This window comes from Ictalurus furcatus, chromosome 16 (assembly GCF_023375685.1).
Source record: "Ictalurus furcatus strain D&B chromosome 16, Billie_1.0, whole genome shotgun sequence".
Lineage (NCBI taxonomy): Eukaryota > Metazoa > Chordata > Actinopteri > Siluriformes > Ictaluridae > Ictalurus > Ictalurus furcatus.
In genome coordinates this window covers 6,444,604-6,458,152 of record NC_071270.1, presented here as the reverse complement: position 1 = coordinate 6,458,152, position 13,549 = coordinate 6,444,604, and the positions used below count along the sequence as shown (strand labels likewise).

Below are 13,549 nucleotides of genomic sequence, written 5' to 3'. Positions count from 1 at the left end.
CTGGGATTCTTCCCTACTCCCTTTGGATATTTATCACTTAGTTTTGCCACTTTCATTGGACCATAGGGATTTATATAATAGGTGCTGTCATCTGAAGCAGCTGCCATTTAGATATAAAGATAGGAGCAGTGAAACATCTCTATGATACTGCACTGCCACAACAGCAACCGTTTTTGTTTTCATTTGGTGTGGTTGAGTGCACTTAAATACATCTGCTGCCTGTCACTCTGAGGACTACAGCAATCAGAACTCCAGGGAAGATCCCAAAACTCAAGCAACACAGGTCATTTTAAGGTTGTCTTTATTAAATAAATAAATACCAGGTTCTGACAATAAGTTACATCCATGGTACACTAGTGTACATCTTTCCAGTCAACATTAGAGACATGGCCTGGATCCTTATCCTTCCCCCAAACAGTGATTATGGGGTGGGAGGTCAGCACCACCCACAAACAACTATGGCATTGGTTAAAAAATATTTCACCATGCAGCCCTGTCCTGTTGTGGAATGTATTCACAGTTTTACAGTGGTCTGCTCTATACAGAGCTACACATCACCCTGCCCCACTGAAGCCACTTCAATGTCCACAAATGCAAACATTGCTGTTAAGCTTCAGCACAACAAGATTGCTGCATATTTATATAGCAAACAAACGTTATTTAAAACAAGTCTATTTAATGGTCTTTTCTGGTTCCAGCCCAGCTCTCCATTTTCGTAAGTCATTATTCAGCAGTTCCTGTGGTCAGGACCAGTGCTTGTACCTCAAATCCATTGGCACCATCATGTAGATTGAGCACTTGGCTCATGGCCAACAGAACAGAAGTTCCAGTGAACGTAGGTCCATGCAGTCCATCAAAAAAAGTGATTAAGCCATGAACAAGGTCTTCAGCCTGCAGATTCATGATATTCAGTTGCACCTCTGGAGCAGCATGTTGAGGGCGTACTCCATGCGGCTCCGCAGGTCCGAGGAGCATCCACAGCAGAGTAGTGTGCTGAGGCGTAGGGTGGTGGACACACGATCCTCATTTATGTACGTCAGTAAGTATTCCTCATTCTGACTACACAAGATGATCTTGGTGTGGTCATGGTAGAAGTTTACCTGTCAAGTTGAAAATTAACAATTAGTCACCAAAAACCTTGTGGAATAGTTCAGGAGAAAGTGGTACAGTGAGGAATGTCCACATCAAGACCGAGCATATATAATCTGTACCTGAAAAGTGCCATCATTGAAGAGCATCATCAGTGCACGATCTGACTTGAGCCACTGCAGGAGATACAACCTTGGCTTGCTGATATCAATCACATTGGGCAAATCACCACCCTGTAAATTAGAAAAACATTGGCACTGTGAGATGAAGTTAGAAAATATTAGATATGCATGTAGAGTGTTTGGTTTTGCACCAAATGTAGATACTCACATCCATAAGATTTTCTTCCATATAATGTGCGAAATACTTGAGGACTGTGACCTGGCTGACAAACTGCTCTGGGGCCTCACTGGTGGAGAAGACTGTACACTGACCAAGCTCTGCATAGTAATGCACTGTCCTGCAAGCAAAAATGGTCACATTAGCTTCAATGCATCAGGGTTTCCTAACTCCTCCATTCATTCCAGAGCTTGTGCACTTAGTTTTTGGGTTACTTACTTCTTATCAGACAGCAAGCTCATATGGGTGCCATTGTTGAAAAGGACACTGACTGTGTGATCAGACAGCTGGTAACCAAAGCCATACTTGTTGGAATAGTCCACCCATTTAGTCACCCATTGGAAGCTGCAGTTCAGGCTCTCCTTTGAAATGTCATTAGCTGTGAGAAAATAAATAAATAAAAATTAGGCGTGAATACCAGTTTACAAAGACAGTGTGGGACAATGTTAAAACATGAGCAGCTGATATAGAGTTAAAAGGTATAACTGCATACCTTCTGGCATGTTCTCCAGACAGCCTCGGAGTACTCTGGCAACGGTGTCTGCTACAGTACCCATCGTACTATCCTCCAAGCCTGCCATCAAAACAAAGCAAAGCCATTAGCCTTCACATTATAGCATCCATTAACATCTGGCTCACAAAGAAAACAACCTCTAAGAGAATCACAATGCAGCAAATGGGGGCATGACAAAAGCACAGGCAAAAACACATACATTCACTGCTGCTGCTGCAGCTTCCCAGTGTGCCTCGGACAATCATGCGAATGGTGTCACGGATCTGCTGCTTGTTGCCTCCATCCTTGGCAGCAACAACTGGCTTTCCAGAAGATGGTACTGGTGGCTTACTGTCCTAAGGGGAATATGGGAAAAGGGTCACTCACAATAGAGGCATGGAGTGTTCTTGTTTTCTGGCAGGAAGCTTGAGTAATGAGACGGATTGTAACAGTGGCTCACCTCAAGAGCTTGCCTGCAATGCTGATTGCTGATTGAGGCCTTCCTGAGGTCATGTCGCAGTCTGTGGATATCCTCTTCCTCTTTTGTCAGTTTATCTGAACATAGTAGATGAAGCCAGTTAGAGATCACACAGTCACCACTCACTATATAAATGGTACTATAGCATGTGTATAAATTACATCAATATTAATTCTATTTAAAAAGTAACTTACTTAGTGTTTCAAAGTACTTGGCTTTGTCCTTCTTGCCACCAAACAGAGCAGCTGCAGCCTTCTTGAAGAAGCTCTTGGCAGGGCTGGTGTGCTGGAGGTCTGGAGCTGTGTGACAGCAGCTGACAGACAGTCTGTCTGGGGTGAAACCCTAGAAGAAGGCAGAACAAGTGCAGGTCTTAAACACAGGCTGCAAAATATCATGGAATGACCAAAGCCCAGTAAAGTATTTTTTTCCTCCAAGAGAAAATACCACACACCTGGCTGAAGAAGTCATGGTGTAGGATGTCATCCAGCCTTGGCCTGTCCTCAGGGCTCTTGGCAAGCATGATGCTAATGAGGTTCTTGGCCTGTGGAGACAGCGTAGAAGGCATGTTGTATCGCGCTTCCCTTATGCACCGGTACGTCTCTTTCAGATTGGTGGTTTCAAATGGTGGCCTGCCCAACAGCATCGTGTACCTGTAGAGACATGACATATGCACCTGAAGAAGACAGTTCCAGTCAAAATGGCATGTGGTGTATTTCAGTTTAAATCCAGGACTCAAAACTTACATTACACAGCCAAGAGCCCAAACATCTGATTCACAGCCATGGCCTTGCTTGTTAAGGACTTCAGGAGACAGGTAGTTTGGGGTTCCGCATATTGTTCTTCTCCGGTTTTCAACTGGTTCTAGCTTAGCTGCCAGGCCAAAGTCCCCTATCTTCAGCTCCATTGCCTCATTAATGAAGAAGTTACCTGTGGAGTTCAGAAAGAACAGTTATATTTCATGTACTTGAAGTTCTATTGGCTATATCTTTAGTGAAACTCCGTCATGGACAAATGATTTAATAGCCCACCTAATTTAAGGTCTCTGTGGAGAATTTCCTGTTCATGGAGGTACTTCAGTCCTGAGATGATCTGTCTTAGGTAGTACCTAACCTCGGGTTCTGTGAGCACCTTGCGAGCTTTCAGAATATGTGCCAATGACTAAAGAGAAGAGAACAACATTAGTTTCATTACATAGAGAATCGGCTGGACCATTGGTATTACACTGCCTGTATAGGACTGTTGTGTTGAGACTTACTCGTCTGCTGCAGTGCTCTAGAAGGATGTAGATATTGTCTTTGTCCTCAAAGTGGTAGTAAAATTGGACAATGTGTTTGTGGTGAAGGGCTCTGTGCAGTTCAATTTCTCTGTCAATCTGTAAAACAGGATAAAAGTAATTTAGCTCTCTGAGAGTGTGAGTCAGCAAGCAAGCGGGTGACTGTGTGAGAAAGAAAGAAAGAATAAATAAATAAATAAATAAATAAATAACACACCTTTTCCCTTTGGTGAGGTTTGGAGACGCGCGTGTGTGGAATAATTTTCACAGCATACACTTTGCCGGTACCCAGATCTGTAAATTCATAACATTTGGCAAATCCACCCTGTGAACACAAACATACTTAATCAACACTCAGGCTTGGAAGTGAACTTCCAACATCAGAAATGTCCAAATCTGTGACAGATGCCAGATAATAATAAAAACTGTGCTTTTACACACAAACAAGTTGACTGAAGCCATCATATATCCAAAATAGCACTACCCCCACCACACCCACACCCACACACACCTAGTTTCTCTAATCCCCGCTTATCTATATTAAAAGGCGTGCATACCTTGCCGAGAACTTTTCCTCTACAGTAGCATTTCCCTGTCGTGCAGTCAGATATTATCCGCGACATTTCCTGAGTCGCGTGCGCGCTGTCCTCCAGCTTTCCACGTCTCGTCTCAGTCGGTTTGCTGTGTGTGTGTTCGCACATTTTGTTGTTGCTTATAGGTTGATGAGCGATAGTCCTGAGAATGTCCATGCTCTAACCGAGTTTTAAAAATAAAAACAACCTCCCAAACTGAGAGGGACACTGTGCGCGCTGCCGTTTTATAAACCAACAGACCGGCCCCTTTACTTTCACCGCCTACGTCACGCCTCTCGCGCAGTCAACGGCTGCATTTAAACCCGCTCGGTGGCGTCCACTAACCAGCCCAGAGTGTGAAAAACGGACCAAACTCAAGCTGCCATACTTGTTTGACATAACTTTAGTACAAAAAAAGGATGCTGGTTTAAACATAACCAAAGATATGAAGCAAGGAAAACTATTTAATTCGTTTCATTCATGAGGGGAACTTGTTGAAAAGCCCACCCTGATTTGATTCCCAAGGCGTTATCTAGTACAAGCAACCGAACTTTTCCCTAACAAACAAAGCATACTTTGGGGGTATTTTATTATTAACAATAAATATAGACAAAAGTATTTTAAAAATATATAATTTAGAAAGAAACGTGATAAACACTGTTGCACAGTAGCAGATTACAGGATTTACACAGCAATCTGGTGTAGCTGTTTATGGCTAACTTTTTAGCATTTCAGCTACGTGCTATTGTGAGCCTTTTTAATTATATTATACAGTATAAACCAAACATGACAGTTTCAGAAGACCTCTGACGTGGTGTGTTGAAAGCCCTTTAGCGCCACCATGTGGTACAGTAATGGCTCTTCAGCTAAACCTCAAAACTGAGGGGTTTTTTTTTTTTTTGTTTTTTTTTTTTAACTCGATCCCATTAACTGCACTACCCCAACCCCCTCTCCCCCAACACATCTGATCCAATTAATCAGCTCATTAACAGCCCTTCCTGAGCTGAATTGGGTGTGTTAGAGCATGGAAAAGACTAAAATCTGTAGGAAAGGATGGATGTACTCCAGGACCAGTTGGGAACCTGTGGTATGTAAACCTGGGATAACACAACATAAGATAGTACCAATCCACAAACACGCTAATAGGACAACCGTTGAACGATTCAGATGCCCAGAGATAATGCCATATCTTACAGCAGAAATGGTCAGACTGTTGTTGAATGGCAAAGTCAGATATTTTACATTTACAGCTTTTGGCAGACACCATTATGCACAGTGACTTCAAAAATAAAATGACATTTATACAACTGAGTAGTTGAGCAGTCCCTCCACGATTTTGTGATTTTGCGATCACAGAAGTTAGCGCAACATCAAACAAATGCCGCAATATTCGGTGGAGCTTGCAATTCTTCAAAATTACTGCAGATTTTCACCAAGATGCATCATGTGACATCATCACAATGCACATTTAATCAAAGGTCTCTTCGATTCATGTGCATCTCATTTACCAACAAACATCGCTGCGAAATACAAAATTTCGGCAATTGCAATTTCGACAATTCAAGTAGTTTTTCATGTGAGTGAAACATGTAGCTGTGAGGTTAACTATCATTAAAATCACAACAGCAACATTTTGAAGAATTAAAAATAGCACACCATCAAGTGCTGCTTTGTTCTCTGTCTCTATTTTTATCTGCTGTTGTAATCACTGAGGCATAATGAGCTATGATAAACACTATTGAAGCTTCTTAAGCTGACTGTAAATAGATAAAGCTATTGGATGGGGGAATCACACTTAAAACATGAATGTAACATGTTTTTGTGTTAGTGACCAGAAAGGTTAGAATTCCAGGACTGTTAAAAACACTGCTGGGTTCAAACTAAAACCTAAAAAAAATGTGTGTTCTTAAATAAGCAGGGGGAAAATTATATGTCTGTGAGTGTGTTTTGTTTATGAGCCAGTCATTATATATCATGTTATATGTCATGAGTCATTAGATGAGTGTGTTTGTTAATTAATGTCTCTTGCATTCATACCAAGTCACTGAGATGTAATCAGTTGAGCTTGTGTCTAAACCTTGGCTCCAGAGGATGAAAGCTCTGCCTTCTTACCTTAACATTTTATTCCATTAAAGCTAAAGAACTGCACGACTAGAGGGAGATGAATGTGATCTTATAAACAAAAATGTTTATGACCAAGAAAATCACATTATCACTTCATAGCATGAGGCAATCTGCTTGTTATGAGCTTCATTATGAACACAACATTACTGAACAAACACATCTCAGAAGAAACTTTAAATCAGTTAGCTGGCTCAGGGATGTGTTCTGAAAGAGGAAGTCGCGTCTCTTGTCTCTCGCACACTGGAGACATTATAAGCCCAGACTTGGTCCAGTCCAGAGCCAATAGTGCAGCTGTGGGGCCAGTGTGGAAATGGGAAGGAACACACTACAACCCGGGCATCGACAGGAAGTTCCTTCAGGAGTTTCTCCTCCAGATCAGCCATCTGACAAGATATTAGAATAAAATCAGATTGGATTGCACCTGTTAATGGATCCCTGCAAACAGTACATTGGTTGCATACTAGTGGATAATACAACATTTAGTACAGTATAAACATCCAGATCACTAGCCCGGTGCATCAAGTGATTGTGTGTCTGGGCCATTAGCAGGTGGAGCTACCATGGTGCAGCAGCCTGTGACTCAGGTGGGCCCAGACACTCATGCCTCTGTGTGGCTAATTGCTTACTCTGAACTGTGGAAGCATGGATAATGGCACTATCCAACAGTTAATTTATTCCATTTAATCACTCTAGCTGGTTCCTTCCACCTTTTTTTTTTTTTTTTGAAGTAGACAATGAAAGCCAAATAAATCTACTTCATGGTTTGCAATTTACTTTTCTATTATAACTAATGAATTACAAATAACACACAACTAACACTTCTTATGAAATACAACGTTATTTTGTGCTAATGTTGCAGAAGTTGAAAGATATGCCATGGTTTCCTGAATTTGTAGAGAACTGGGATAAATGGGAAATGTTCAATAAGACAAGAATAATTTGATCAGGTGATTTAGACTCGCTAATGGTTGGTCTACAGTAAATGACTTTGCTTAGATTGAGATTATTCATATGTCAACAATACAGCAGCCTGCTTGGCGAATCAGAAGTGTTGTGATTATAAACAAACAAAAAAATGGAGTCAAAAAGAAAAGAGAGAGGAAATTAAAAAAAAATAATAACTGGACAAGACTAGCACCCTTACATCTGGTCCTTCTGGTACTTCCTTCCAGACCAATGCATTCTGATTGGTAAGTGATAAACTATTATAACTATGGCAAAGGTTAATGATTTTGTTGATAATTTCCAGAATATGGTCATCTACTGCTATTTTTAATCAATTCAACACCAGTATATACAGTCAAAATAGCTTTTTTGTATTTTACTTGTTTGTGTGTAGATTGTACAGACTAACATATCAATTGTTCCATGTTGTAAAACAATAACACAAAAATGAGGAAAGAATTAAATTGTAAATGATGGTATGCACTGCCCCCATGTGGACCAAACAATGCAATGCATCATTACACTTCAATACGCTACTGATAGACATATCAGATAAAAACAGCTTCAATAGTGCTATTTCTTATGGACTTACTACAGCAGGAGCCAGGAATGCAACCACGTTTGTGTATTTGGACAGGTCAGTCTGTGTCAAAACAGAACGTACAGTAATTATTGCACTGCAAAAACAACAACAATTTGATCAAACAAATCTTCAGCACCAATACCTTCCAGAAATCCTGTTTAACAAATGTGGCATGAGTGTGTGGTATCCCTCTCCACCATGCTTGGCCTCGAGAGTAGGCTAACAGCATGGAGTTGATCTCGAAGCCTGTGCACTGAAATCCTGCAGAGCATGCTGCAAACACCTACAACCAGAACAGCATGTATGTAAACAGTCGAGCAAACTGTGCAATGAATCTTAGCAAATGTCTGTAAATAACGTTTTTGTGATGTCATCTATACCAGTGAAGAATAGTCTTAACTATTACAAATTTCCTTGAAATGTTGTTCTGACTCACCAATCGTCCATCTCCTGCACCCAGGTCAGCCAGCCAACCTTGCCTCCCTTCAAGCAACTTCATCACATTCTCAGTCTGAACTTTTGTGGATGGCAAGAATGGCACCTTTAGCCGAAATGGCACTTTCAACCCAGGCAGGCAGAACATGGCCCAGAGGCCGTAGAGCCCAGAGAAGATGGCTCCTGCCGCAAAAGTAAGGACTCGGTTGTTCCGATAATGGTACAGTAATTTAGAGTTCCGTTCCTGGAGCATGACCTCAATAGAGTCCTCCATACTGGCTCCAGTTTCTAAAAGACTGTGTGAGAGGACAGACTGGTCATCCAGGCTGGACATAGACCAGATAACTGCAAGACTATTTTATACAGACACACATATATGCATGCATTTCAGGCCATTTTCATCATATTCATAGATATATGGCCAACTCATTAATAATATGGATTGTTTTATTATTACTATTATTACTAATAAATAATAAAATGTATAATAATAAAATGTATCAAATACATTTTAAAACCTGCTTATATTTTTCTATTATATTCTGGATGAAAAAAAATGGTATAAATCGTGGGTAGTGGGGAAGCGTGGAGCCTATCCCAGGGGACTCGGGGCACAAGGTGGGGGACATCCTGGACAGGGTGCCAACTTATCGCAAGGCACAATCGCGCACACACTCACACACCCATTGACACACTACGGACAATTTAGAGATATGAATCAGCCTACAACGCATTTCTTTGGACTGGGGGAGGAAACCGAAGTACCCGGAGGAAACCCCGAAGCACGGTGAGAACATGCAAACTCAGAGCCGGGACGGCAGAGACGGAAAACAAACCCCCAAAGCTGGAGGTGTGAGGCAAATGTGCCCCCCCCATCAATGTTTTTCCAAATGGGAGTCTCTTCCAAGATGACTACACCACTATCCACAGGGCATGATGATGCACTGAAGTTTGAGATAAAAAAGGTATCTCAATCCAATTAAACTATGGAAGATTTTGGAGTAACGTGTTAGCTCACCACCACCATCATCAAAACATCAAGTGAGGGAATATCTTTTGAAAGAACAGTTCAGCTCCAGAGGCTTGTGGTGGTCATCATCTTACTAAGACAAAAATGGAGCATTTGGCAACAAGCCCTCTGAAACACAAATTTTCACAAAAAAGTACGGTTATACATAAAAGAACCTATACTCACTGATCTAGGAGATGATAGAACAGAACTTCAACTTTCATTTCCTGATATTTACATTTAGATGTGTTAAAAATACTTAGAACATGGTGTCTTTGGTGGCAGACCACTTAGTCTCAAAAATAAAGAAAACTTGTATGCAAAAACTGCATGCAGCTGGTGACCCAATGACATGACCATACTGTTGCATTCTTCATTAGTGGTGCTTTTCCTTTTTGGTGGGGGGATGGGTGTTCTCCCTTCAGTCTTCTCTTCAGGAGGTGAAATGCTGCTCAGCTGGGTTAAGGTCTAGTGATTGTGCCAGTTTAAATCCTTCCATTTTTTCCCCCTGATGTTGTGTTGGCAGTGTGCTTTGGGTCATTGTCTTGATGCATGATGAAGTTCCTTCCAATTAGATTGGATGCATTTCTCTGTAAACTGGCAGACAATATGCTTCTGTAGACTTTCAAATTCATTTTGCTGCTACCATCATGAGTTAAATCATCAGTAAAGATTAGTCAGCCTGTTCCAGAAGCAGCCATGCAAGCTCAAGCCATGACACTCCCTCCACCATGCTTAACTGATGAGGTTCTTTGTTTTGGATCTTGAGCAGATCCATTCTTTCTCCACACTTTGGCCGTTCCATCACTTTGGTTGAGGTTCATCTTGGTTAAACTTTTGTGGCTCTGTATTTTTTTGTGAATTCCAATCTGGCATTCTGATTCTTACTACTCATCACTTACTGGCATTATTGGGTTTTTCTTCATAGCTCTCACAATGTTTCTGTCATCAATGTCTGTTGTTTTCCTTGACCCACTTGTTCCATGTCTAGTTGTTAGTACACCAGTGGTTTCTTTCTTTTTCAGGACATTCCAAATTGTTGTATTGGCCATGTCCAGTGCTTGTGCAATGGCTCTGATCAATTGTCCCCCTTTCTCAGCTTCAAAATGGCTTGCTTTTCTCCCATAGACAACTCTCTGGTCTTCATATTGATTTAAACTTTTTAGCAACAAATGCAGTTTTCACAGGTGAAACCCAAGGCTTGAACCAAGAGTAGACATTCAGAGCTATTAACTGTTTAAACAATCAGTCTAACAGGACACAATTAGGCAGCTAGAAACACCAATCAGTCAAATGGGGAGGTTCAAACAGTTTCTAGATGTAAATATCAGGAAATTAAACTGAAATCATCTTATATTCATCTTTTGATATTAAACCCAAATGTCTTCAGTGTACAGCAAAAACAAAGGAATTGGCCTTGCTGTTCTTATACTTCTGGAGGGGACTGTAGGTTTGCACACAAACTGCCAGCAGTAAAGTAGTATTGCTACTATAAACTATTATAAATAATAATAATAATAATAATAATAATAATAATAAATTTGTTTACTATTCACTCACTTTCAGTAACCACTTTATGCTGGTCAGGGTCACAGTGGATCCAGAGCCTATTCCAGAAACACTGGACATGAGATGGGAATACATTGTAGATAGGATGCCAGTGAATCTCAGGGTTCAGTTTATTTATTATTCATTATCATCATCATCATCATCATCATCCATCCCTCCATCCTTTTTCTATACTGCTTATCCTACACAGGGTTGTGTGGGAGCCTGGAGCTCTATCCCAGGGAACTCGGGCCACAAGGTGGGGGGCACCCTGGACAGGGTGCCAACCCATCACAGGGCACAATCACACACACACATTCATGCACTATGGACAATTTGGAAATCCCAATCAGCCTACAATGCATGTCTTTGGACTGGGGGAGGAAACCCCTGAAGCACGGGGAGAACACAGAACAAGCAAACTCCATGCACACAACTGGGAGACGGGAATCAAACCGCCAGAGGTGCGAGACAAACATGCTAACCACTAAGCCACTGTGTCCCCTTGTTTATTATTAATAATATAAAAAAATATATAAAATGTATTTATTATTAATAAATAAATTCATTAGACATATCTTTATTATTTATATTTTAAAACATTTCTAGTTCTAAAAACAAATCTGTAAAGAAAATGAACATTTTACAATATTAAGTACAAAATGTTAACATCACATAAGATGATTTTAACGTCTTTCTAATTATTTATAAAAAAAAACATATTTCATCACAATATTCATGATATTTCAGAGAAGTGTATTGTGACATCATTTATCACAATATTGATATATTTCATCATATCGACCTACCAAGGACAATGGATCTGGAGGGATTGTGTATTGACTGTTCTAAAGACAAGGGTGTCGATATGTCACACTTCTTTTTCTTTACTTTTTTTTTCTTAAATATAATACATATATTAATAATAATCCTCTCATATTCGTGATGTTAAGCTAATTAACCATGAAGACACTGTTTTGTTTTTTAAACCAGGGCTGCCAGTAAATTGGCAGCTGTTGAAAATCTCCATCCAAAAGTGAGATTACAGTGGAAAAGAAGAGTTTAATAGTTAACTGAGCAGAAAGAAACTCTTCTTTTGCTGACATGAAGGCCATAGGCCTATTTATAGATATTATACTGGCATACTGTACACAGACTGTACTGCAGCTCACCTGTTGTTAAACTGCCCTTTTCATATACAGGCGACCTGTGAGTTGGACAGGATTAAAGCCAAGTGAAACAGTCCACAAACACAGACTTTAGAGTTTTATGGATTAAACTTTGATTTGGCTCTTTACCCCAGCCTCCTTATTGGATACAGCCAACCTTATTAGCAGACTGCTTTTAAATAAGAGAAGTGTTGGCTGTGTCGCGCGCGTGCTGGCCTTGTTTGTATTTTGCACAAGACTGACAGCTCACACAAACCAATAAAAAATGAATACACACATCCGCTTCATGAACCTACTGTTCTGTCAAAGTTCACATGTCAGTGCTATAGCGGAATATTCCTATAGCTCCAGTATGATTGCACTGTTTCGTTAAGAATAACAGATCAGAAGAGCAGAGTCGCGCGAGTCATTAAAACTGAGGCGCTGACGATGTTGTTTACAGGATTAATTCATAAACCACGCGGATTCACTATTATAATGGCGTTTGGGTTGCGAAGCCTGAAATAATATTAATAAAAAAATAAAAATAAAAAAACACTGTACCTCCCAGCGTGCTGCGGGCGCAGGAAGTGACGCAAGCGATAATCGCGAACGCGCTCGGTCGCGTGCCACGCGTGTGCTCGCCTGTGCGCGTTCTCTCGAGCCTGTAGGAGGAGGAGGAGAGGAGAGCGCGAGCGCGAGCGCGGCCGCTCCTCACAGGGCACACATCTCCAGCAGGCATCCCTCCTCATCCTTTCAACCCCTGCACCGAAATACACTGTAGCAATGCGGCAGGACGGATCCATGCAGGTTTGGGTCTTTTCGTTTCTCAGTTTATTTTGAATCATTTTCGGCTTGAGGTGCGGTTCTGTCAGACGTTTCCGTTCAGAACGCAGATTAAAAGAAGATGGGAAGACGCGTAACGTTCCCGTTTTACACCATGCAAAAAACGAGTCATTGCAAGAAAAGGAAAATAAAATGATAATACACAGTTAGTTTAAATTATAATACAGAAGTGTTGACAGAAACCACCCTTCAGTAGGGTAAGGTGGGGGGTTGGGGCATGCTCATGTCACCTTCGCTTGTTGTGTACATGTGTACTCTTTCCTCACAGCAGCATGTAGCATTTAGCTAGTTACAATGTGACACTCCATTTGATTACTATTTGAAACAGTCCAGTTACAGATACAGCATGTACATAGTTTCAGTTTGTCCACCACAAAAAATGTGTGCATATCAATTTGTTCAGCAATTATCCATTCTGTAAGGGCTAATTCGTTTTGTCATTGGTTTAAATCGTTTTATAAGACAGACATGTGTAAGAGCAGTTTTTGCAAACTTCATACTAGTGCACTGTGGAGAAAGAAACATTCTGATATGATGATAAAAGTGCAAACAGATATAGCTATAGTGTATGGAGAGAGAGAGAGAAGCTTGTGGTGTGAAAAGTATGACATTTTAAAGGTATTAATTTCTATGCCTGGAAAAGTATGGACATCCAGAAAACATTAAA

The 13,549-nt window shown here is 40.7% G+C and overlaps 3 protein-coding genes across 3 annotated transcripts in view; 1 reads left to right on the top strand and 2 right to left on the bottom strand.

Annotated features, from left to right (window-relative positions):
• Nucleotides 1-284: 284 nt before the first annotated feature.
• Nucleotides 285-5,111, bottom strand: plk2a (polo-like kinase 2a (Drosophila)). The gene is made up of 14 exons (XM_053645134.1): nt 4,230-5,111; nt 3,890-3,997; nt 3,655-3,771; nt 3,428-3,557; nt 3,143-3,326; nt 2,851-3,049; nt 2,594-2,741; nt 2,382-2,476; nt 2,142-2,277; nt 1,922-2,002; nt 1,648-1,807; nt 1,420-1,549; nt 1,212-1,322; nt 285-1,100 (listed from the first exon to the last, which is right to left on the bottom strand). The coding sequence occupies exons 1-14, from the start codon at nt 4,419-4,421 to the stop codon at nt 909-911; spliced, it is 1,983 nt and encodes a 660-aa protein (XP_053501109.1). The 5' UTR covers nt 4,422-5,111; the 3' UTR covers nt 285-908.
• Nucleotides 5,112-6,349: 1,238 nt separating this feature from the next.
• Nucleotides 6,350-12,857, bottom strand: LOC128620276 (ATP synthase subunit C lysine N-methyltransferase). The gene is made up of 5 exons (XM_053645135.1): nt 12,601-12,857; nt 8,333-8,627; nt 8,039-8,179; nt 7,906-7,956; nt 6,350-6,751 (listed from the first exon to the last, which is right to left on the bottom strand). The coding sequence occupies exons 1-5, from the start codon at nt 12,840-12,842 to the stop codon at nt 6,560-6,562; spliced, it is 921 nt and encodes a 306-aa protein (XP_053501110.1). The 5' UTR covers nt 12,843-12,857; the 3' UTR covers nt 6,350-6,559.
• Nucleotides 12,727-13,549, top strand: part of LOC128620277 (ras-related protein Rab-3C-like) — a 31,991-nt gene continuing 31,168 nt past the window's right edge. The window contains exon 1 of the mRNA XM_053645136.1: nt 12,727-12,846. Coding sequence (XP_053501111.1) covers nt 12,823-12,846 — 24 coding nt within the window. The 5' untranslated portion in view covers nt 12,727-12,822. The remainder of the gene's footprint in view (nt 12,847-13,549) is intronic.